Source organism: Pseudorca crassidens, chromosome 11, assembly GCF_039906515.1.
Source record: "Pseudorca crassidens isolate mPseCra1 chromosome 11, mPseCra1.hap1, whole genome shotgun sequence".
Taxonomy (NCBI): Eukaryota; Metazoa; Chordata; class Mammalia; order Artiodactyla; family Delphinidae; genus Pseudorca; species Pseudorca crassidens.
Window position 1 is genome coordinate 11,225,862 of NC_090306.1, and position 26,732 is coordinate 11,252,593.

The following is a 26,732-nucleotide window of genomic DNA, read 5'->3' on the forward strand; positions in this document are numbered from 1 at the left end:
GGCAGGAAAACTTGGAAAAGTATATATAGGAAAAAATGCTATGTAATGAGTGTGCAGTCTACAGGGGAGCAAAACAAACTTTCATTTCATTGAACTGGTGTTGAGGGATGAGATCTTAAAAAAATTTCTTAATGAGCATAGGGTGGTAAATGGAAAGTTAATTTTTTAATATTCATTTATGTTAAAGTTTAAAAATAGTCTCAGTAATCTCTATATGTACTGTGTAAACGTCCTTTTGTATTACTGTGTTCACGTTTTACAGCTTTATTGTTTATCTTAATGTGAAAAACATTGTAACAGGTTCATCAATGATCCTAGTCTCTGCCTATTTTCACCTAAAAATTCTTTTAAGTTTTTTTAACCTTGGCTTCTACCATCAGGGCTGTTGAAATTAAAACCCTGGTGTTTGGAGCAGAGATGCCATATCAAAATCTTTATATAGTTCTATATACCCATGATTGTTTATTTAATTGTGGTTGTAGAATATGATGAAATACGGCATGCTTTATTGAAGCTGCAGGGGAGCCACTTGCAGGGATGTAAGGGGGAAAAATAGAAACCCAAACATGTTAGTGACTTGTTCTTCTCCCCTAAATGATTAAGTTAGTTGAGGAGCTATAGATTGATTGACCAAAGACCATTTACGGTGCCTCTGGGATTTTATTTGTTGTAACAATGCAACTGTATGGCTATTTTTAGCAATATTTTTTGGTAGCACTCTTTAGTTGTTATATTTTATGTGCCTTTTGTGAAAATTACTTAACATTTCTGAACGTTACTTTCCTCATCTATATATATGATGGCAAAAATACTGTTTATAGTGTAGGATTTTTTGGGGGATAAGTTAGTTGTTGGCACTGGTATCAAAGTAGCTATTACTTTTAAGTAAAACTTTTATTATCTTTAGGATAGCTTTTCCCTATCCATAACCGTTAAAATAACCTAATGATTCAACCTGTCTGGTCAAAATATTAGGTGTTCTGAGTTCACCAGTAATTTATAATTTTTTTTTGTAATTGCCACAACCACTGTTTTAGTTTTAATAATTGAATGTAAAGGAGTCTGAATGCTTTATAGTAGTTGTTTTCACATTTTATTAATCTATTGATGACAGTAAATTACTAAGATTCTTTGTCTTAAAATCTATATTATTTAATTTTTTTCCATGTTAAGAGTTTATTATGAACTTGCAGAAACATTTAAAACTAGACTTGTCCACTTATTTCCACCAGTTCATGCTCCCTTTTTATTCCCAATATTTTACATTTTGAGACTCTGATTTCCTAAAATATTATCAACTGGATAATTACACCAAAAGTATAAATTATAATGAACTGTTACAAATTCTGATGGAAGAAAATTTCCTTTTCTATTTTTGTTACAGAAGAAGTAGAAAGTAATGAAAAGGGCAGCAAACCTGAGGAAGAAGAGCAAGTGATACATGAAGATGAAAGACCTGAGAAAAGTAAGCATGTACAAACAAACCTGAAATAGTTTTAAAAATTGTTTCTGCTTTTAAGGCTGTGGAAAATACTTTTCTGTCCATGAGATGCTTGTAAAATTTTTCAGTTTAAGTAAGCCACAGTTAAATCGTTTTGTTGATGGCTAACCCAAGGATCTTTGAAAGTATTAATTATTTCATGTATTTTATTGTTTATTTATTCTTTCCATTGCTCCATAGAAAGATTTAAGCTTACTATTTAGTAAGATGCTCTCTGAATATCTTGAGAGAAATTGTTTTAGATTTGCTTTTAGAGCATTGGACCATAGGAATTTTGTCTGGGATGATATAGGCAAATGGAAGTATGTGTCTCAATCTCTACTTAAAGTTCTTAAGCTGTAAAGAGAAGGGGAAATGATGTTACTGAATGTCATTAGGTTGGGTTCTGTAACTCTCCCTGTCATACTGCTCTCCATCTGTGACTATGTAAGTTATTATTTTTTAAAACTTTCAATACTACTACTACTTAATAATAATAAAAGCAACTGTGTTGATAACACTTTATGTACCAGACACAGTTCTAAATTTTTTCCATCTTCTTTTTTTTTAACTTTTTATTTTATATTGGAGTATTTATTAACAATGTCATGGTAGTTTCAGGTGTACAGCAAAGTGATTCAGTTATACATATACATGTATCAATTCTTTTTCAAATTTTTTTCCCATTTAGATTGTTACATAATATTGAGCAGAGTTCCCTGTGTTATACAGTAGGTCCTTGTTGGCTATCCATTTTAATTATAGCAGTGTGTACATGTCAATCCCACACTCCCTAACTATCCCTTCCCTTCACGCTTCCCCCACCCCCGGTAACAATAAGTTCATTCTCTAAGAATGTGAGCCTGTTTCTGTTTTGTAAATAAGTTCATTTGTGTCATTTCTTTTTAGATTATGTATGTAAGTGATATCGTATGATATTTCTCTTTCTCTGTTGTGACTTACTTCACTCAGTATGACCATCTCTAGGTCCACCCATGTTGCTGCAAATGGCGTTATTTCATTCTTTTTAATGGCTGAGTAATATTCCATTGTATATATGTACTGCAGCTTAATTATCCATTCCTCTGTCGATAGAAATTTAGGTGGCTTCCATGTCCTGGCTATTGTAAACAGTGCTGCAATGAACATTGGGGTACATGTATCCTTTTGGACTATGTTTTTCTCCGGATATATGCCCAGGAGTGGGATTGAAGGATCATATGGTGGCCCTAGTTTTAGTTTTCTAATGAAACTCCATACTGTCCTCCATAGTGGCTGTACCAATTTACATTCCCACGAACAGTGTAGCAGGGTTCCCTTCTCTGCACACCCTCTCCAGCATTTGTTGTTTGTGGATTTTTTTGGTGATAGCCATTTTGACTGGTGTGAGGTGATATCTCATTGTAGTTTTGATTTACATTTCTCTAATAATTAGCAGTGTTGAACATCTTTTCATGTGCTTCTTGGCCATCTGTATGTTTTCTTTGGAGAAATGTCTATTTAGGTCTCCTGCCCATTTTTTGATTGGGTTGTTTGTTTTGATGATATTAAGCCACATGAGCTGTTTGTATATTTTGGAGACTAATCCCTTGTCAGTCACATCATTTGCAAATATTTTCTCCCCTTCTATGGGTTGTCTTTTCATTGTGTTTATGGTTTCTTTTGCTGTGCAAAAGCTTTTGAGTTTAATTAGTCCCATTTGTTTATTTTTGGTTTTATTTCCATTACTCTGGGAGACAGATTGAAAAAGGTATTGCTATGATTTACGTCAGAGTGTTCTGCCTATGTTCTCCTCTAGGAGTTTTATAGTGTTTGGTCTCACATTTAGGTCTTTAATCCATTTTGAGCTTATTTTTGTGTATGGTGTTAAAGAATGTTCTAATTTCATATTTTTACATGCAGCTGTCCAGTTTTCCTAGCACTTGAAGAGACTATCTTTCCTCCGTTGTATAGTCTTACCTCCTTTGTCATAGATTAATTGACCATAGGTGTGTGGGTTTATTTCTGGGCTTTCTATTCTGTTCCATTGATCTATGTTTCTGTTTTTGTGCCAGTACCATACTGTTTTGATTGCTATAGCTTTGTAGTGTAGTCTGAAGTCAGGGAGCCTGATTCCTCCAGCTCTGTTTTTCTTTGTCAAGATTGCTTTGGCTATTGGGGTCTTTTGTGTCTCCATACAAAGTTTAAGATTTTTTTGTTCTAGTTTTGTGAAAAATGTCATTGGTAATTTGATAGGGATTGCACTGAATCTCTAGATTGCCTTGGGTACTATAGTCATTTTGACAGTATTGACTCTTCCAATCCAAGAACACGGTATATCTTCCCATCTGTTTGTGTCGTCTTCGATTTCTTTCATCAGCGTCTTACAGTTTTTGGAGTACAGATCTTTTGTCTCCTTAGATAGGTTTATTCCTAGGTATTTTATTCTTTTTGATGTGATGGTAAATGGGATTGTTTCTTGAATTTCTCTTTCTGTCTTTTGTTGTTAGTGTATAGAAATGCAACAGATTTCTGTGTATTAATTTTGGAAACTGCAACTTTACCAAATTCATTGATGAGTTCTAACAGTTTTCTGGTAGCATCTTTGGGATTTTCTATGTATAGTGTCATCTGCAAACGGTGGCAGTTTAACTTCTTTTCCAATTTGGATTCCTTTTATTTCTTTTTCTTCTCTGATTGCTGCGGCTAGGACTTCCAAAACTATGTTGAATAAAAGTGGTGAGAGTGGACATCCTTGTCTTGTTCCTAATCTTAGAAGAAATACTTTTAGCTTTTCACCGTTGGGTAAGATGTTAGCTGTAGGTTTGTCGTATATGGCCTTCATTATGTTGAGGTATATTCCCTGTATGCCCACTTTCTGGAGAGTTGTTTTTTTTTTTTTTTTTTTTTTTTTGCAGTACGCGGGCCTCTCACCCCTGTGGCCTCTCCCGCTGCGGAGCGCAGGCCCAGCAGCCACGGCCCACGGGCCCAGCCGCTCCGTGGCATATGGGATCCTCCCAGACCGGGGCACGAACCTGTATCCCCTGCATCGGCAGGCAGACTCCCAACCACTGCTCCACCAGGGAAGCCCTGGAGAGTTTTTATCATAAATGGGTGTTGAATTTTGTCAAAAGCTTTTTCTGCATCTATTGAGATGATCATATGGCTTTTATTCTTCAGTTTGTTGATGTGGTGTATCACACTGATTGATTTGCGGATATTGAAAAATCCTTGCATCCTTGGATAAACCCCACTTGATCATGGTTTATGGTCCTTTTAATGTATTGTTGGATTCTGATTGCTAGTATTTGGTTTAGGATGTTTGCATCTATATTCATCAGTGATATTGACCTGTAATTTTCTTTTCTTGTGGTATCTTTGTCTGGTTTTGGTATCAGGGTGATGGTGGCCTCATAGTATGAGTTTGGGAGTTCTCTTTCCTCTGCAATTTTTTGGAACATTTTCAGAAGGGTAGCAGTTAGCTCTTCTCTAAATGTTTGATGGAATTCGCCTGTGAAGCCATCAGTTCCTGGACTTTGGTTTGTTGGGAGTTTTTAAATCACAGTTTCAGTTTCAGTGCTTGTGATTGGTCTGTCCGTATTTTCTGTTTCTTCCTGGTTCAGTCTTGGGAGACTGTATCTTTCTAAGAATTTGTGCATTTCTTCCAGGTTGTCCATTTTATTGGCATACAGTTGCTTGTAGTAGTCTCTTATGATCCTTTGTATTCCTGTGGTGTCAGTTGTAACTTCTCCTTTTTCATTTCTAATTTTATTAATTTGAGTGATCTCTCTTTTTTCTTAATGAGTCTGGCTAAAGGTTTATCAATTTTGTTCATCTTTTCAAAGAACCAGCTTTTAGTTTCATTTATCTTTGCTTGTCTCTATATTTCTGCTCTGATCGTTATGATTTCTTTTCTTCTACTAACTTTAGGTTTTGTTTGTTCTTTGGTTGCTTTAGGTGTAGGGTTAGGTTGTTTATTTGAGATTTTTCTTGTTTCCTGAGGTAAGATTATATTTCTGTAAACTTCCCTCTTAGAAATGCCTTTGCCATATTGCAAACAGAGCCATTGTGCTTTCATTTTCACTTGTCTCTAGGTACTTCTTGATTTCCTCTCTGATTTCTTCAGTGATCCAGTGGTTGTTCAGTAGCATATTGTTTAGCCTCCACATGCTTGTGTTTTTTACAGTTTTTTTCTTGTAGTTTATTTCTAATCTCATAGCATTGTCATCAGAAAAGATGCTTGATATGATTTCAATTTTCTTAAATTTACTGAGGCTCCCTTTGTGGCCCAGCGTGTGGTCAATCCTGGAGAATGTTCCATGTGCACTTGAGAATGTGTATTCTGCTGCTTTGGGATGGAAAACTCTATAAATATCAGTTAAGTCCATCTGGTCTAATGTGCCTTTTAAGGCCTGTGTTTCCTTATTGATTTTCTGCCTGGATGATCTGTCCATTGATGAAACTGAGGTGTTAAAATTCCCCAGTATTATTGTGCTACTGTTGATTTCTCCCTTTATAGCTGTTAGTATTTGCCTTATATGTTGAGGTGCTCCTATGTTGGGTGCATATATATGTACAATTGGTATGTCTTCTTAGATTGATCCCTTGATCATTATGTAGTGTCCTTCTTTGTCTCTTATAGCAGTCTTTGTTTTAAAGTTTGTTTTGTCTGAAATTAGTATTGCTACTCCAGCTTTCTTTCGATTTCCATTTGCATGGAATGCCTTCTTCCATCCTCTTACTTTCAGTCTGTATGTGTCACTAGGTCTGAAGTGGGTCTCTTGTAGACAGCATATATATGGGTCTTATTTTTGTATCCATTCAGCCAATCTGTGTCTTTTGGTGGGAGCATTTAGTCCATTTACATTTAAGGTAATTATCGATATGTATGTTCCTATTCCCACTCTCTTAATTGTTTTGGGTTCGTTATTGTAGGTCTTTTCCTTCTCTTGTGTTTCTTGCCTAGAGAAGTTCCTTTAGCATTTGTTGTAAAGCTGGTTTGGTGGTGCTGAACTCTCTCAGCTTTTGCTTGTCTGTAAAGGTTTTAATTTCTCCATCAAATCTGAATGAGATCCTTGCTGGGTAGAGTATTCTTGATTGTAGATTCTTCCCTTTCATCACTTTAAATATATCGTGTCACTCACTTCTGGCCTGCAGAGTTTCTGCTGTGAAATCAGCTGATAACCTTATGGGAGTTCCCTTGTATGTTACTTATTGTTTTTCCCTTGTTACTTTTAATATTTTTCCTTTGTCTTTAATTTTTTCCAATTCGATTACTATGTGTCTTGGTGTGTTCCTCTTTGGGTTTATCCTGCCTTGGACTCTCTGTGCTTCTTGGACTTGGGTGACTGTTTACCATGTTAGGGGAAGTTTTCAATTATAATCTCTTCATATATTTTCTCAGGTCCTTTCTGTCTCTCTTCTCCTCCTGGAATCCCTATAATGAGAATGTTGGTGCATTTAATGTTGTCCTAGAGGTCTCTTAGATTGTCTTCATTTCTCTTTATTCTTTTTTCTTTATTATGTTCCACGGCAGTGATTTCCACCATTCTGTCTTCCAGGTTACTTATCTGTTCTTCTGCCTTAGTTATTCTGCTTTGATTCCTTCTAGTGTATTTTTCATTTCAGTTATTGTATTGTTCATCTCTGTTTCTTCTTTAGTTCTTATAGGTCTCTGTTAAACATTTCTTGCATCTTCTCAATCTTTGCCTCCATTCTCTTCCTGAAGTCCTTGATCATCTTCACTATCATTATTCTGAATTCTTTTTCCAGAAGGTTGCCTATCTCCACTTCAGTTAGTTGTTTTTCTGGGGTTTTATCTTGTTCCTTCATCTGGGACATAATCCTCTGCCGTTTCATTTTGTCTACCTCTCTGTGATTGTGGTTTTCATTCCACAGGCTGCAGGACTGTAGTTCTTCTTGCTTCTGCTGTCTGCCTTCTGGTAGATGAGGCTATCTAAGAGGCTTGTGCAGGCTTCCTGATGGGAGGGGCTGGTGGTGGGTAGGGCTGGGTTGTGTCTCTCTGGTGGGCAGAGTTCAGTAAAACTTTAATCTGCTTGTCTGCTGATGGGTGGGGCTGTGTTCCTTTCCTTTTCGTTGTTTGGCCTGAGGTGACCCAGCACTCGAGCCTACAGGCAGTTTGGTGGGGCTAATGGTGCCTCTGGGAGGGCTCATGCCAATGAGTGCTTCCCAAAACTGCTGTTGCCAGTGTCTTTGTCCCTGCAGTGAGCCACTGCCACTCCCCACCTCTGCAGGAGACCCTCCAGTGCTAGCAGGCAGGTCTGGCCCAGTCTCCTGTGGGATCACTGCCCTTTTCTCTTGGGTCCTGATGTGCACAAGACCCTAAGAGTGCAGTTTCTGGTTCTCCCAGTCCTGTGGAGGTCCTGCAATTAAATCCTGCTGGCCCTCAAAGCCAGACCCTCTGGGGCCTCCTCTTCCCGTTGCCAGACCCCCAGGTTGGGAAGCTTGACATGGGGCTCAGAACTTTCACTCCAGTGGGAGAACTGTGGTATGATTGTTCTTCAGTGTGTGGGTCACCCACCTGGTGGGTATGGGACTTGATTCTATCACGATTGTGCCCCTCCTATTGTCTCGCCATGGCTTCCCCTTTGTCTTTGGATGTAGGGTATCTTTTTTTGGTAGGTTCAAGTGTTTCTTTGTCAATGGTTGCTCTGCAGTTGTGATTCCAGTGTTCTTGTAAGAAGGGATGAGCGTACCTACTTCTACTCTGCCATCTTGACCTTATCTCTCTGTGACTATGTAAGTTTTGATACAAGGGAAATCGTAGAATAGAATTGGATTTTAATAATAGGCTCATAGATAGTGTGGAGATTTTAATATTTCCCTGTTTCTATATTGAAAAAGAAACCATATAAAATATGTTATGATCTCATGAGTGTTACCAATATTTGAAACAAATTTTCTAAGTGAAGGTCTTTGAATGTTTGTTCTTTACCAAATTTACCTTTATAATGACATTAATTTTATTATTTTTATATATTTGAAATTTATTAGGATATGTTAAGAATAACTAATACTATTTTCCTAAGGCTGGTGATTAAGAAAGAATTTTTCCTAAACTTACTGAGGAAGAAAATTTACTGAGGATGAAGAATTAAATAATTAAAGCTGTGCACAGTTAGTAGAAGCATGTGATGTGAGAATAAATACTGAGAAATCTGTGACTTGTGAATGAATACTGTATTTTGTCAGAGAATTCATATACACTAGAGAATTTACTGAAAGGAATGAATTTGAGATGATTTCTTCTCATCCCATATTGTTAGTTGAGCTTCCATCTTAATACGAAGATTTCAAGGAAAAAATGTTCTTTGTTCATGTTGTTTGTACATTTACTTATTTAGTGTTCGGAGGTTCTTATTTAGCATATTGAAAATCATTTCAAGTTTAAGGTAAAAGCTATCTATTTACTTTTCTGATCACAAAAACAATTCATAAAATAATTTATTGAGAGTGCTATTTTGATAGCTAGAAATAATATCTTCCTGAGGATGGAAAGAGGCATTAAGGTCTACGTATAATAAAAACAGCTGACTGGTCATTATGCTTTTTCTTCTCAGGTGAATTTTTTAGAAGAAAACGTTCTAAGTCAGAGGACATGGACAATGTACAGTCCAAACGACGTCGATATATGGAAGAAGAATATGAGGCAGAGTTTCAAGTAAAGATTACAGCCAAAGGAGATATAAACCAGAAGCTACAAAAGGTGTTAGAGATTATAAGTTAAAACCATATTAAACAAAAAACACCACCATCTTTATTCTATTAGATTTTTGACATTACTCTGTATTTTACTGAAATATTCAGCTTTTTCATAGAAAGAAAGAACTTGAAGAAATTGGTTAAGCTTATTACCCTTAATAATTTAATTATAAAATTCCTTATGACTCTTTTGAAGCTAAATAGTTTTTTTGTTTTGTTTTGTTTTTTTAGATATGGTAGTAATTTTAAAAATGGGAGAGAAATTATGGCTTCTTTTCTTTTCTTTTCTTTTCTTTTTTTGTGGTACGCAGGCCTCCCACTGCTGTGGCCTCTTCCGTTGCGGAGCACAGGCTCCGGACGCACAGGCTCAGCGACCATGGCTCACGGGCCCAGCTGCTTTGCGGCATGTGGGATCTTCCCGGAGCGGGTCACGAACCCGTGTCCCCTGCATCGGCAGGCAGACTCTCAACCACTGCGCCACCAGGGAAGCCCATGGCTTCTTTTCTTATTTGCTTTAGTAACAAAACTGAATACCAGTTTTCAGCTTTTATTTTTTCTTCTATATTGAACTTTATTCTAATTGGAAACATTAGAGTCTTAGTGTTAACATTTTAGTTTTTGTAAGTTTTGTCATAAGCTGGTTTCATGGCTATAAGTCCCTATGTTCTAAAATCTTTGTTATGTACCTTAGGCTTAGTATTAAAAATGGTATGGACAAGGCTTTCAAATGACTAGGGAAAGGGAATATTTAAAGTACAGACTTTGGAAACTTCCCCCTATATGTGTTAGACTAGAGATAGAAATAATGAAAATATAAAGTATTTAATATATGTTTTAAGATGTGTTCACAAGTATTGATGACAAATGCCTTTTTAAGAGAAGAATAGAAGACTCAGGTGAAAATTTTTCAAGCTCTTATAGATTTAATGGTGAAATTATAAATACTCTAGGCCAGTGTTCCTCTACTCAGATAAAGTATAAATATCCCCATTAGAGAAAGGAACAGAGAGGCAGTACAAAAGTGGCTTTTTTTTCCTCCCAGTGTCTTTTTTCTTTTAACCATATGGTGATAATAATGCTTGTTTAGTCTTTCTTATAGAGCTATTAGAAATATGAAGATAGCTATGAGAAAGCATTTTGAAATATACTTCTGTGTGTACTGAGGGTTTACTCCTCTAGAGCAGTGTAATTTGGGGATGGTCTGTGGGCTGCACCGTGTGTCCTGTTTGTTATGGGTCCATAATGAGATAAATATGGAAATTGTGAGCAGGCATTTAGAAATGTTTTATAGGAATTTCATAGTGCAGTGACATTCTTAGTGTCTCACAAAAATATCATCTGTAACAGATTAGAAAATTTAAAATCTGCTCCTTACCTTCAACTGGTTTCTTTTAAATCACAGTAGAGGGTGTGGGAAGAAAATATTAAAACTTCAATTTCAAAATGTTTTAAAAATTTCACCCTCTGGAAATTTTCTATTTTTAGTACATTTTATTGTGTTATAGTAGATATTATATATGTAGAAGTGGAGGATTTCAGCAGATAGCATTGTGTTATGGATGCCAATATGTTTTTTTAAATTAATATATTAGTACTATCTTATTAGTACTTCAGAATATTTACTGTTTGCTGCTTGCTTGAAATTCCTTTTTTGCTATAACAAAGGAATATGTAATTTTTTAGGTTGTACAGTGGTTGCTGGAAGAAAAATTGTGTGCGCTACAGTGTGGTGTATTTGATAAGACATTGGCAGAATTGAAAACACGAGTGGAAAAGATTGAGTGTAACAAGAGGCATAAAACAGTTTTAACTGAACTACAGGTTTGTACACTGACTTGAATTGCATATCCGTGTGTCATCATTTTTATAACTTACTTTCTGGGATATGTTTTTGAAGTTGACAATAAAGTATATTTAACTTTTAAGTATTAGAAATAAAAGGAGCCTCTATTAGTTTGCTAGGGCTACCATTAACAAAAAGTACCATAAACTGGATGCCTTAAACAACAGAAATGTATTGTCTCATAGTTTTGGAGGCTGGAAGTCCAAGATTAAGCTGTCGTCAGGATTGGTTCTGAGGGCCGTGAGGAAGAATCTGTTCCTTATGTCTACTCTAGCTATAGATGGTTTACTGACAGTCTTTGGCATTCCTTGTCTTGTAGAAGTATCACCCTGATTTCTGACTTCATCTTCACATGGTGCTCTCTCTGTATGTTTGTCTGTTTCCAAATTTTCCCTTTTTACAAGGATACTAGTCATATTGGATTAGGACCCACCCTATTCCAGTATGACCTCATCTTAACTACAGTTGACTCTTGAACAATGTGAAGGTTAGAGGTGCTGTCCCCACCCGCTGCAGTTGAAAATCTGTACACTGGTATCTGCTTCAAAAAATGAAGGAGTTGGGCTTCCCTGGTGGCGCAGTGGTTGAGCGTCCGCCTGCCGATGCAGGGGACACGGGTTCGTGTCCCGGTCCGGGAAGATCCCACATGCTGCGCAGCGGCTGGGTCCGTGAGCCATGGCTGCTGAGCCTGCACGTCCGGAGCCTGTGCTCCGCAACAGGAGAGGCCACAACAGTGAGAGGCCCGCATACCGCAAAAAAAAAAAAAAAATGAAGGAGTTGATAAATGACTCACCCCAGGCAGTAGCTGAAACACTTCAGATAGAATCGGAACTCAAGCCCTAATTCTTTTGATTTCACATCTGTTGATCTCTAATTGAACACAAACTTTTCCCCACACTTAATTTAAAGATCTGTAAAGTGAAAATATAGGTACTATATTGATTGAAAAAAAATCCATGTATAATTGGACCCACACAGTTCAAATCTATGTTGTTCAAGAGTCAGCTGTAATTACCTCTGTGATGACCCTCTTTCCAAATAAGGTCATGTTCTGAGATACTTGGGGTTCAGACTTTCATATACTTTTGAGATACATAGTTCAACCCATAGCAGAGCTTCAGAAATAATCTGACTTAGTGCATCTTAAACATTTCTTCATTCAGTGAAGAAAGGCTGGCATCATCTCAAATGTCATGAGTACTAAATAATATTTGCTGTGATTCTTTTTATTTTAATCTACTTCTCCCATGAATCGTATTTTTTAAAGATATTAGCTTGTTAATCTATATTTATTAATAATTACTACTTTTAATTTTTTATTAAATACATCTGTATGTTAACGTGTACTGCTAGAGCTTCTAATCAGTTGAAATGAGCACACGGTACCATGGTGCAGTAATTCATTTTATTCCAAGACTAAGAAACTGGAAAATTTTATCAGTACATTCATTCTATATAAGCATAGTCTCAGACGCTGACTTGCAAACCACTTATAGAGCCTTTTTTACAAATGAGGGAGAAGTGGTCTGTGAAAATAAAGTCGCTTCTTCACAGTTAAAAGCAAATTGCAACCAAATGTGTCTAGAATTTAGGTATTATATTTGGCAGCCTACAAGTTACTTTTCTAGTTTCATATTGTTAGTTTTGTTTACAGTGAGACTTTACTACAAATACTTTATTATTAATAATTTTGTAATGTATCATTTAGGACACCACTAGTCCTGTTTCTTACCTTTAGCAGGTCCTTATATAGTGTTGGATTGTCTCATCATTAAACTTTATTTTACTAGTACTGTTAAGAATTTTGAATGAGAAATTGAAAATGTCTGAAGATTTAAGAAAGTAATTTCATTCGTTGTTTGTTATCACTCCCGTGGCTGCATCTATGGTTTTGTGTTTCTAGAACCTGAGATTTTGACTCTTATAGTCTTATAGTCTTGCTTAAGATGCAAGTCTGCATCTAACATTTAATAAACCTTTGCACTTGGATATTTCTTTGTAGCCTCAGAATCTTTCCAACATCAAACCAATCATCTTCTCCACAAATAAGTCCCCCTTCACATTGTTCCTCTTACTCACAATTCTTGAATTCTTAGAAAAATCTTCAAGGAATATCTTCCCATTGTTCCTGTTATTCACAATTTTTTAGTTCTTGGAAACTGATTCCTCTGTATCACTTCACATATACACAGTGGGTTGCCAAATTACAACTATTTTTGTTTCTTATAAAAGTCTATCTTTTGCTTCTATCTGCAAGGCCATCATTACCCAATTTCTTGATTATAGTAACAACCTTTTACATGACCACTTTGGTACTGCTTTTTAAGTCTTTGCTGGTCCTTCTCAAGGATTGTATTCATCTTTCTAAAATACTTCTTGTTCATTCTCTTCTGTATAGTCCAGTTTGCTCAACTGTGTACCAGTTTAAACCTGTATTCATTCTTCAGTTTGTAATTTGGATCTCCTAGATTTTGATCTACTTTTCCTAATACCCACCAGTTGCTTCACTGTCCTACAGAGTATTAATGTCCATAGTATTTTTATTTCAGGCCTCTGACTTCATATTGCTTCTCCCGTTCATTTATGATCTGCCCTTACCATGCCATTTATTTAAATTTTACTCAGCCCAATTTAGTTCCCATCTCTTTCTTTGTTTATGGAAGTAAAATTCAGGTAACAATCATTTTAAAGTTTACACTTCAGTGGCATTTAGTACATACACACTGTTGTATGTTCATCATCTCTATCTGGTTCCAAAACATTTTCATCAATCCAGGAGAAGACCTTGTACCCACTGAACAGTCACTTCTCATTTCCCCCTCCCCCTAACCCTCGGGAAGCGTGAATCTGCTCTCTGTCTCTACTGAGTTACCTGTGCTGCATATTTCATATGAACAGAATTATACAATATGTGACTTTTGGTGTCTGGCCTGTTTTTCTTAGCATAATGTTTTTAAGGTTCATATATGTTGAAGCATGTATCAATACTACATTCCTTTTCATAGCTAAGTAATATTTATATTTCTGTACTATTGAAAATAAGTAGGAATTAATTCAAGATGTCAACGTGTGTGTACACACATGCACACACATTTTGTTTATGTATTCTTTGGCTGATGAACATTTGATGGGCATTTGGGTTGTTTCCAGCTTTTGGATATTGTAAATAATGCTGCTATGAACATTCATATACAAGTATTTGTTTGAATACCTGTTTTCAAATCTTTTGGGCATATACCTAGGAATGGAATTGTGGGTCATATGGTAATTCTTTGTTTAATTTATTGAAGAACATTCAACTTTTTCCCAGATCAGCTACTCCATTTTATATTTTACTCCCCACCAGCAATGTGAGGGTTCCATTTCTACACATCCTTGCCAACACTTGTTACTGTGTATTTTAAAAATTATTATTATAACATCCTAATGGTGTGAAGTGATATTTTATTGTGGTTTTGGTTTGCATTTTCCTAATGGCTAATGATGTTGAACATCTTTTCCTGTGTTTGTTGAACATGTGCATATCTTCTTTAGAGAAATATTTATTCAAGTTCTTTTTGTTTTGTTTGTTTTGCCCTTCTGTTGTTGAGCTGTAAGAGTTCTTTACATATTTTGGATACTGAACACTTAGAAATACACGATTTATAACTATTGATATTCTTACCCACTGTGTAAGTTTTCTTTTCACTTTCCTTTTTTGATAATGTCCTTTAATGCACAGAAGTTTCAAATTTTGATGAAATCTTGTAGCCAGCATAGAGTTGGGTCATGATTTATTACCCACTTTGCCAGTCTCTGCCTTTTAATTGGAGAGTTTTTTTTTAATTGGAGAGTTTTTGTCTGTTTACATTTAAATTAGTTACTGATAAGGAAAGACTTACTCCTGCCATTTTATTTGTCTTCCACCTTTTTTCCCCTTAATTCCTACATTACTGCCTTCTTCTGTGATTGATTTTTTTCTAGTGAACCATTTTGATTCTTTTTGTCTTTCTCTTTCTGTAAATTTTTTAGCTTTTTCCTTAGTGATTACTCTGGGGATTACACTTAACATCTTGAATTAATACCTACTTATCTTCAATAGTATACAAAACTGTTCCTTTACAGCCCTGTCCTGCTCAAATCTGTTGAACCTCTCTGGTGAATTTCTTAATTTCAGTTATTATACTTTCAGCTCCAGAATTTATATTTGTTTTCTTTATATAATGTCTGTCTCTTTATTGATATTCTCTATTTGGTGAGACATTATTTTCCTTTTTTTTTTTTTTAAAGTTCTTTTTCTGTTGTGTCCTTTAGCTCTTTGAATAGATTTAAAACCATCTGTTTAAAGTCTTTGTCTAGTAAGTCCTATGCCTGAGCTATATTTCTGTTAATTCTTTTTTTTTCTGTGAATAAACCATACTTATTTCTTTGTATACCTCCTAATTTTTTTTGTTGTTACTGTTGAAAACTGGATATTTTAAATATTGTAATGTGGCAGTTCAGAAAATCAGGTTTTCCTGTCCTGTCCAGGGTTTGTTGTTGCTGCGGTTTGTTGTTTGCTTGCTTAGTGAGTTTTCTCAACTATTTTTGGAAAGTGTATTCATTATTGTGTGTGACCACTAAAGTCTGTGTTTTATTAGCTTAGTGGTCAGCTTGTGTTTTGACAGTTACCTTAAATGCCTGGAGCTTAAAGAAGGAAAAAAATTACTCTCCCAGGTCTTAGCAGATTGCCTGTTTTGGAGCACTCCTTCCACACTTAATCTAGGCCATTTACAACCTGCTTTATCAGACTTGCCTTATCCTTCTCTTCCTGCTTGCACAGACTCTGAAAGCCAGTCAGAGGTGAAAGCTTAGGGTCTTTTCAGCCCATTTCTGAGCATGCTTTCTGCCCTGGGCATTCAGATATTCTTCTCAATTTCCTGACATGGGTGAGAGCTTTTAAAGCCCCCTTTTGCTGTGTGTCTTTTTTCTGCCCTTTTCTATCCCAGGCTTTTCTTTATATTCTTTGTCCAAATTGTTCTATGCCTCAAGCTGCTGTGCCAATACCAGCACCTTTAAATCTTTTTGGGAAAATCTGTCTGGAATGCTGCCCCAGCCTTGGGAATTACTCAGACTTGGGTGAATCAAAGGCCAGCCTTTGTGCTGGTTCTTGAGGGAGTTACTAGAGAAAATAAGGTGCATATTGCTTCCTGTGGCACTCATAACTTGCTTCAGGTATCCCAGCTGTCATCCTTATAGCTGCTGCTGATCTGGGTGTGGGGAATCATAAAGGACAATTTTAAAAGACCTCAGTGCTGTCATACTGCAAAGTGCAGCTTTATTATTCCCTAAGTCTTCCCTTAGCTATTGTAAGTTTTTGAATAGATTCCAACAATGCTTGCAAGCTAATTAGTTGCTTTGGGGAAGAGACAACCCTGAATTTCCACTCAGGCATTTTTGGTGATGTCACTTACTCTTTCAATATTTTAATAATTATTGTTTTCAAGTTCTTCAACTTAAAGCCTACTTTATCATATGCTTCAGCAGATAACTGTGTATTTTATTAAATAATTTACTATTTTTAGGTAGAGCTGACAGTAAACTGTTTGAAAATATTGCAGTGTGTATATAGTACTTCCGTATCTCATATCATAGCAGTAGATGAGTACATCTTCCTGATATGCATATATATTCGTTTATTATACCTGACTTCCTTTGGCAGAATCCAGTATAAGTTTTATAGCATTCAAAGTCAAAACACAATTGAAAGCAAATAATTAATCACCCGTGGCTTAGTAGGTATTTTGCTTTAAGGAATACATAATTTAATATTATTAATTTTAGTATTAGTGGCTTCTTCTTTTTTTTTAACTCTGCAGTTACAAAAAAATAGACTTTTAAAGGACTTGTGATCCTTTGCCATAAGTATAAAAATTTACCATACATTAAAAACTGTGGTAAGAGGATAGAATTGAGTAATGTGGACTTTACCTCTAGAAGGAACTCATGAAGGTCTCTATTCTGCTATAATTTTTAATGTATAAATTTCTCTATAGATAAAGGAAGTTAGATTTTTATGGATTTTCAAATTAGTTGCCATTCTTATGTATTTTTTCAATGGACTAGTTCTTGATTAAAGTCATTTTTAAGTTTTAAATAATAGTTCACTGTGTATTATGACTTTTGTCCATAAAGCCTGTTTGTAATTATTAGCTTATTTTCTGTGTACTAAACATATTTTATAAGAGCTGAAAAAATTGTCAACATTGGAATATATGGAGAATTCATTATATAATTATTTTCTGTGTTAGTTTAGGGATTGTTGCTTTCTGAATCTTGAAAAAGTTTTATGTATTTTCATTTTTTCAGAGATGTCAAATTGTAAGGTAAATCCAAACAGTTATGTCCACGAGTTTTATTATTTTTTAAGTAGGAAAACATATAATTTTTAGGTTTATATATCTTTAATGCATTGTCACATTAGAAATGTAGTGATTTCTAAGAGCATCTTAAAATGCTAACCACCATCATTTGTTGTGGATTCAGTAGTAACTATGTAGTAAAATTAGAAATTATCGACAGATATTTAGCTTTTCTCCTCTCCCAGATGGTACCTTCCCCCAAAACATACTTCCAGGTAATTACAAAGAGGAATTTAAAAATGGACATTCTCAACTCTTTAGGTCAGAACTATAATAATACATTGCATATTAAAACTTGTAAGTTAAAGCTGATGCAGTATTCAAAAGGAAATTTATAACTTTAATTTATTACTAACAAACAGAAAAATAAAAAAGCATTATATGTGCATCTCCTTTGCTAGGGAAAAATAGCAATAACAAACTAAAACCCAGAGAAGGAGGAAGGAGTTAATAGAAATAGCAAAAACGCCGACCCTTTTTGAAGATTGAGCAATAAAGACAAAAGCTTATTGAAAAGCCTTAAAAGTAGATACATTTTTGATCTACAAAGAAAAGTACAAATAAACTGTATAAGGATTCAAAAAGGCAAGAAATAAAGATCTAGAGGAGATTCTTTAAGTTAAGAGAACATTATTATATACAACCTTATACCTATGAAGTCCATTTTATCTAAGAAGAAAGTAGAAAGCTGAAAATTATGAGGAACTCTGTTAAAATTGTAGTCACTTGTAGTGAAAGATCTGTTTCTGAAGAAATCATTAGGCCCCAAAAGCCTTGCCAGAAAATTCTGACAAACATTTGAGGAACAGGTAATTCACTTCTCATATAAACACTTCCAGAGTATAGGAAAAGATGAGGCCTCATTTTATGAAGCACACCCAACTGTGGAATTCTGTGGCGTTAGAAAAGAACAAATATAGGCCAGTTTTATTTTCCAGCATTGGTTTCTCTCATGAATGTAAGGCTGGTTCAATATTAACCATTATATTTCACTGTACTAACAGAAGAAGGATGTAAATTGTGTGATCATCTCAGTAGATACCAAACAAGGAGGATTTGCTAAAACTGACCAGGTGTTGGAAAAAATAGGAGGGAAGTACCTTAAATCTCATAAAGATGATCAGAAACCTGTTATAAATATCATATTTAATAGTGGATCTTTGGAAATATTTCCACTAGAGTTGAGAATAGGACAAGGATGCCTTATCTGTGCTGCTATTTAGAACTTTGGTGACAGGGCAATAAAATAAAACAGGAAAAAGGCGTGAGGAGTAATAATGGTAAATGATAAACTGTAATGCTTAGCAACTAACTGATAAAACGAAAACATATTCTAGTAGCCTTGCTGTACATCAGCAACAACCAGTGGGAAATTGTAATGAGAAAACGGTTTCACATATGGTAGACATTTAAAAATAAGAAAATACTTAAGAATAAACCGAAAAACAAAATTTCAAGACCATTATGAAGAAAACGGACAGAAAAAGAAAGCATGAGTCAACAGTGATCTACCATTTCCTGGATAGGAAGACTTGATTCCTCTCAAATCACTATGCAAATTCAGGATACTCAATATTTCAACTGGATTTTTTAATGGAAAAACTGTCAACACACTCTGGAATCCAATGTTCCATTGGTTATGATTTATAAAATGCCATTTTAAGTAGTTTTAACTGAAAATAGCTTTTTCAGTTTTTTCTTTCAGTCTCTCCTCCCACTCGCCTCCCTCAATGAGTAAATCTGTGGCTGCCTAATCCACGAGAGAATTTTGAATAATGAACACCATGTGTCTGTTTATTCACTAGCGTTTTTGAGTGCTAACATTTGTTATTAGGCAAACGATATACGATTACTTTTTTTTTTTCCCCACACAGAATTATTTCCTGAGATATTCCTTGGTAAATAACAAAGAAATTCTTGGTTTGCGTAGTTTGCTAAACAAGGCCCCAGTGTGTCTGAATCCCAACAATTTATGCAACTTTTATTTAAACAGGTACCATTGTGCCATTATACAAGAAATGATAGATATGCCTAAGAAACCAAGAGCAAATGAAATAGTAGTAGTAATCAAAGATATAGTAATAGAATATTACCTCCTTCACTAAAAAAATGACTTGTTTATAGAGTTTTTTAAAAGATTTCACAGAATACTTGCCAGAAAAAGAGACCCAATCTTAGATATATTATGACAGATATTTTGAATTATAATTAAAAAATTGTAGTTTCCCTAGATTAAAACAACACAAAAAGTCTGCTCTTTGATTTCTTTTTTATGATATTAAATGGCAGAAGAAAGCATGTCTGTGTCTAAATTTTGTTATTTTTTTCCTCTGCCAGTAGTTTAAATTTTGAAGTGATAAAAAAATTTTTTTAAGAAATATTTGAATATACTATAGATGTATATGACATGAAATTGAAGCTCTCTTTACACTGCCTGCCAATCATAGCCTCTAGAGGTAACCACCGTTAGCTTTGGTGTTTATTCTTCTAGACCTTTCCCCATATATAACATATACAAAATATAATGTTTTAAATTTGCTTTCATTTTTAAGGGCAAATAATAATAGTATACATATTATGCAATTTATAGAATACCTACTAGATAGCCTGCCAAAAGAAAAAATGAAAGACATTCTTGTATAAGTTGGAGTACAGAAAACACTTTCTCATATACCTTTCTTGAAAAAATCACTTGAAATATTTTAGTTACAGGAAGGTAAATCCATATTAAGAATTTAAAAAAATGTGCTGTACATGTCCTTGGGTGTTAATAATATGCATAAATAATTAAGTCCTGAGGAAAATCTTCACCTTGGGAGTCATAGGTAATTGATTGCCTAGCCCATATCGGTGGACTTGAATACTTCTTAAGTTTTGGGGTCTTCTTTAGAAGTGACTATTTTGGGAAAAAAGGGTTTAAAAGTAAATAATATTTTCTTTTTATGATATGATTGTATTGGCTAATTGAAATTATCTGGAAGAGCACTTCCTTAGGCAGGCCTCATGAACGCACTCAGAAGTTTAAAATTCTTAAAAATATATTTATCGTAAAATGACAGCAACAGCCACAAGAAAAACAATTGAGTATCATAGCAATGCCGTGGTAAAAGACTTAAAGGAAATAAATACAAAGAAAATATTCATGTGGTGATGGGGTAATTTTTCTATTTTTTTCCTTTCTGCCTCTGGTATTAAATTTTTATGAATATGTATGTGGGCAAAATATGTGATCAGGCAGTGTTTAATAAGCAGTACAAATGATTAATAAAATAATCTCACTGACAAATGTTAACACTAAGAAGGTAACATTTTCGTCAGTTTTTTAAAGGTTAACACAATATGAAGTTAAATACTTCAAAGAGTAATATCGTGTGAACATTTACATACATTGCCATTGAAAGTGTAAATTAACAAAGCCGGTCTGAAAAGCATTTAGATAGGAGCCTTAAAAATACACTCTGTCTCAGGAATTCCACCTCTGTGAATGTAGCTTAAGTAAGTAATCTGAAAGAACAAAATTATTAATTGCATGTTATTTGACTACAGCAGTTAGTTAAGAAACAACTGAACACATCCAGTAGGAAAGAGACTGTATAACTAATGATTCAATATATCATACATATACTCATATGTACTATCAGTAAGGGATTTATAGATATGCTTACTATACACTTCTCAGTGAGAAAATTAAGTGCGGTTACAACTGTGTTAAAAAATAACAAACGCAAGCACACATATTCAGAAATATACTGGTTTGTGAGCAAACAACCACAGTTCAAGGAGGAAAAAAGCCAATCTTACAAAATTAAGAGTGTTTACGTTTTTGTTATGATTTTCTGTATTTTTCAGATATATGTTTTACAGTCAACTTGCCTTATTTCCTTTGCTGTTAGCTATCTTCTGAGGATCCTATTACCTGTGGGTTTCTTGTTATGTATGCATGGGTTTCTTTTTAATACTATAATGCCATTTGATTTCCGTCTCATTTTTGCTCTTTTTAGGCCAAGATAGCCAGGTTAACCAAACGCTTTGGAGCAGCCAAAGAAGATCTTAAGAAAAGACAAGAAGTAAGAATTTCTATTCTTGCATAATTAATATTTAGCCTTAAGTGGTAATATTAGGAAGTGCTGATTTAGGAGGAAACTCTTTATTACAGGTCGGAAATTTGCTTTCATACTGTGCACTTCCTGCATGTTGTTTCCAGAGCTGCTACTCTAGAACTAATTATTAACCGTTTCTAATCCTCACTGTTTTCATACATCAGTACATATTAATCTATTTATATAAGGCATTCTTGAAATTGTATTTTCTATCCATCTTTAAAATTGTGTTTTGGGGATTTGCCTTACCTTGTTTCTCTTTTTACATACAGGCATGCCTTGGAGATATTGCAGGTTCAGTTTCAGATCACTGCAGTAAAGCGATTATTGCAATAAAGCGAGTCACAAATTTGTAAAAAATTTTTTCGTTAAAAAAAAAGGAAGTTATGTTTACGCTACACTATAGTCTATTAAGTGAGCAATGGCATTGTGTCTAAAAAGACAATGTGCATACCTAATTAAGAAATACAAAACAAAAAACAATGAGAGTAATGTCAAAGATCACTGATCACAGATCACCATAGTAATATAATAATAATATAAAATATTGAAATATTGCAAGAATTACCAAAAAATGTGACACAGAGATGCAAAGTGAGGAAATACTGTTGGAAAAATGGTACCTATAGACTTGCTTGATGCACGTTGGCATAAACCTTCAATTTATAAAAAATGCAGTATCTGCGAAGTGCAATAAAACAAGGTATGCCTGTATTTGCCAGTATCCTAGTCTAGACTATTATTTCCTCCAAAATGTTTTAGTATACACTGCCTCAAGTAGCCTGGTTCTCCTCTTCCTTTTTTCCCCCATGTAGTTTAGTCCAAGTGTCATAGCATAGCACACAAACTAGTCTGTAGTCACACTTTTGCTTTTGTTGTTTCCTTAGTTATTCAGTAATATGTATTTTTAGTATAGCACTTGTACATTGCACTATTGTTTTTAGTTCAATTTCTTTCTTTTCCTCCTCTTTTCTTTTTTTTAATCATTTGAGCAAGTTACATTTCTTTGTGTCTTGATATCTTCATTGCCTGGGACATAGTAATTGCCAATAATAATTATTTCAGTAGTAGTCATTATTACTGTAGGATTTTTCTGTCTTGAATCATTTTCATATCTTCTTTACTTGACTTTTTAAAACAAAATTTACTTTGAAATAATGATAGATACATAGGAAGCTGCAGCAATAATACGTAGACTCCTATGAACCCTTCACTCAGCTTCCCCCAATGGTGAAATCTTCTATAATTGTACAATATCAAAACCAAGAAATTGTTACAATTCTATTAAATAGTTTTGTAGAACATACCAGTTTCCACCAGTTTTTACAAGAATTAATTGTGTGTGTGTGTGTTTCTACGCAGTTTGATCTCATGTATAGATTTATATAACCTGCCACCACCGTCAAGATACAGAACTGTTCCCTCACCATAAAGGGACTCCCTCATGCTGTTCTTTTACAGTTTCAACCTTGCTTTAACCCTACCCTCACTCCCTGTACCCTGGCAACTACTAATCTGTTCTGCATCTCTGTATTCTTTTTTTTTTTTTTCCCAGCACCACTTATTGAAGAGGCTGTCTCTTCTCCATTGTATATTCTTGCCTCCTTTATCAAAGATAAGGTGACCATACGTGCATGGGTTTATCTCTCTTCTATTGTTTTTTTTTTTTTTTTTTTTGCGGTACACGGGCCTCTCACTGCTGTGGCCTCTCCCGTTGCGGAGCACAGGCTCCGGACGCGCAGGCTCAGCCGCCATGGCTCACGGGCGCAGCCGCTCCGCGGCATGTGGGATCTTCCCGGACCGGGGCACGAACCCGTGTCCCCTGCATCGACAGGCGGACGCTCAACCACTGCGCCACCAGGGAAGCCCAACTGATAGTTTTTATCTTTGTTTACACAGGCTATTCTCATCAAACCCTCATTTGGCCACAGCCAAAGATTTTTAAATTATGGTCCTCTTCGATGATGTAATTAATTCTCTGATTTTAAACTCCACTTTCTCAGCTTTGTTTTTTTGTCACAGTATAAAAACTAAGCTGTTTTATTTCTTATATTAGAAAATTGGTATAAATCTTTGTTTAACCTTTATTTGCTATGCATCAACCAAATATAGGAGTTTGAAATTTTTCCATTGTTTTGTGCAATATGAATTTCCATTTTTTCCTTTCATCCTGTGTCTGAACTAAGCAGTGCTGCCCACCGTGTACTTTTCCAGTGTTTATGCATATCAAATTTGTTCTCAAATCTACTTTCCAAGTCTTGTTTGTTTAGTTAAAGAAGACAGGCAGAGACCTTAAGGAATAAAAATGAAAATATTACAATCCATGAAAAGTTTGTCTTGAAGGGCTACAACTGGTATGGAAACAAGGACAAATACTGTATAATTCCTAAAGATTGGAAAAGATTAATTTGCACAGTTAGTATATGTGGCACTTGAAGGAAATGTTAAGGTGTAGTATTCAGTTTTTCAAATTTTGTTCCTTCCTTCTTTAGTTTGTGAACAAGGCCAATTTTAAATTTCAAAACTTGGACATCTTTCTAACTCACTCTTGTTAATGTTTTCTTCTTGTGAGAGAGATGTGTAGAAATTTCAAAGATTTTGTTCTTTCGTGTTTAATTCCCTTTAATTATGGTATCCACTGTACTTTTACATCTGTGTCTTGCTGTTTTAAAAATAAGACATGTAGAAAGAATGTTTAGAACTTTATCCTGAAAATAACCAAACAAACAATGGCACTTCAGATGCTTTTCTTCTATTTAGATTTGTTCCTTGGTCCTTTGATATTAACCAGTTAATAGTGAACCCCACTATTCAGGTTTGTCTTAAAACATTTTCTATTAATTTCGGAAAGAATAGAAAATCCTCATAGGCAGTTTGCTATTAAGACCACACGCATAATCTAATCTATTTTACTCCTCTATGACTGATACCTTTAACTTTCATCCTTTCTAGTTTTTTACTGCAAAATAAATATCAAGATATTTTTCATCCTTTATCTATGAAAATCAATGACATAACTGATTCTCAAACAAATTTTAGATTGAATCTAAATCCTACATTTCAATTTTTTATTAAAAAATATTTTAAATTCTTTTTACTTTAATTATGATAGAAATAGTTAACATAAAATTTACCTTTTTTTTTGGTGGCGGTTGTTCTTTTTTTTTTTATTTTTGTGGTACGTGGGCCCCTCACTGCTGCGGCCTCTCCCGTTGCGGAGCACAGGCTCCGGACGCGCAGGCTCAGCGGCCATGGCTCACGGGCCCAGCTGCTCCGCAGCACATGGGATCCTTCTGGACCGGGGCACAAACCCGCGTACCCTGCATCGGCAGGTGGACTCCCAACCACTGCGCCACCAGGGAAGTCCAAAATTTACCATTTTAAATTCTATAACTCAGTAGTGTTACCTTTGTTAACATTGTTGTGTAACAGATCTCTAGAAATTTTTCATCTTGCAAAACTGAAACTGTACCCATAGAACCCATTTCCCCTCCCTTTTAACCCCTGGAAACTATTGTTCTACTTTGTTTCCATGATTTTGACTACTCTAGATATCTCATAAGTGCAGTCATACAGTATTTGTTGTTTTGTGACTACCTTATTTCACAAAACATTATGTCCTCAAGGTTCATCTGTGTTACAGCATGTGACAGGATTTCCTTTTTTAAGGCTGAATAATACTCCATTGTATGTATATACCACATTTTCTTTATCCATTTATGTATTGATGGATATTTGGGCTGCTTTCAACTCCTGGCTCTTATGAATAATGCTGCAGTGAACATTGGTGTGACCTCTTTGACTTCTTTGAGATCAAAGTCTTGGATATATATACCCAGAAGTGAACTTGCTGGGGCATATGGTAATTCTGTGACTAGTTTTTTGAGGAGCCTCCAGACTCTTCTTTAGCAGCCACACCATTTTACATTCCTATCAGCAGGACACAAGGGTTCCCATTTCTGTACATTCTTGTCAGCACTTGCTTTTTTTCTGTTTTGTGTTAGTGACCACCCTAATGGATGCGAGGCTGTATCTCAGTGTGGTTTTGATTTGTATTTCTCTGATTAGTGATGCTGAGCATCTTTTCATATGCTTGTTGGTCATTTTGCATATTTTCTTTGGAGAAATGTTTATTCAGGACCTTTGGCCATTTTAAAATCTGGTTACTTGTATTTTAGTTGTTAAGTTGTAGGAGTTCTTTATATGTTCTGGACATTAACGCCTTACCAGATACATGATTTGCAGTTATTTTCTCCCATTCCATAGGTTTCCTTTTCACTCTGTTGATTGTTTCCTTTCACGTGCAGAAAATTTTGTTTGATGTAATCTTCTTTGTCTTTTCATGCTTTTGTTGCCTTTGCTTTGATCCAAGAAATCGTTGCCAAATCCAGTGTCATGAAGCTTCCCCCTGTGCTTTCTGTTAGGAAGTTCATAGTTTTAGGTTTTACATTTAGGTCTCTAATCCATTTGGAATAAATTCTTGTATATGGTTTAATGGTCTAACTTAATTCTTTTGCATTTGGATATCCAGTTTTCACACCATTTGTTAAAAGACTGTCATTTCCCCATTGTGTAGCCTTGGCACCCTTGTAGAACATCATTTGAGTGTATACATAAGAGTTTATTTCTGGGATCTCTATTCTGTTTCACAGGTTTATGTGTCTGTCTATATTCCAGCACCAAACTGTTTTGATTACTGTAGCCTTTTAAAATCAGAAGGTATGAAGCCTTCAGCGTTGTTCTTTTTTCAGATTGTTTTGGCAATTCAGGGTTTCTTGAGATTCCATATGAATTTTAGGATGCTTTTTCCTACTTCTGCAAAAAATGACAGGGATTTTGGTTGGCATTGCATTGAAACTTTTGACCACTTTGGATAGGATGGACATTTTAACAATATTAAGTCTTTCAATCCCCATGAATATGTCTTTCCGTTTGTTTGTGTCTTTTATTTCTTTCAACAAGGTTTTGTAGTTTTCAGTGTAAAGGTCTTTTACTGTCTTGGTTAAGTTTGCTCCTAAATATTTTATTCTTTCTAGTGATATTGTAATGGGATTATTGTCTTAATTTCTTTCTCAGATTGCTCATTGTTTGTATATAGATGTACATTGGATTTCTTTTTTGTTGTTGAGGTATAGTTGATTTACAATATTATATAACTCTCAGGTGTACAACATAGTGATTCACAGTTTTTAAAAGTTATACTCCCTTTATAGTTGTTACGAAATATT

General features: G+C 35.0%; 1 protein-coding gene across 4 annotated transcripts in view; it reads left to right on the forward strand.

The window, feature by feature from the left end:
• Positions 1–26,732, forward strand: part of ATF7IP (activating transcription factor 7 interacting protein) — a 127,452-nt gene that overhangs the window by 57,036 nt on the left and 43,684 nt on the right. For 3 of the 4 annotated variants that reach the window (XM_067695761.1, XM_067695760.1, XM_067695762.1), the window contains exons 3-6: positions 1,385–1,465; positions 9,040–9,185; positions 10,865–11,002; positions 21,406–21,471. In XM_067695761.1, coding sequence (XP_067551862.1) covers positions 1,385–1,465; positions 9,040–9,185; positions 10,865–11,002; positions 21,406–21,471 — 431 coding nt within the window. The remainder of the gene's footprint in view (positions 1–1,384; positions 1,466–9,039; positions 9,186–10,864; positions 11,003–21,405; positions 21,472–26,732) is intronic. The other variant, XM_067695763.1, reaches the window with a different exon arrangement.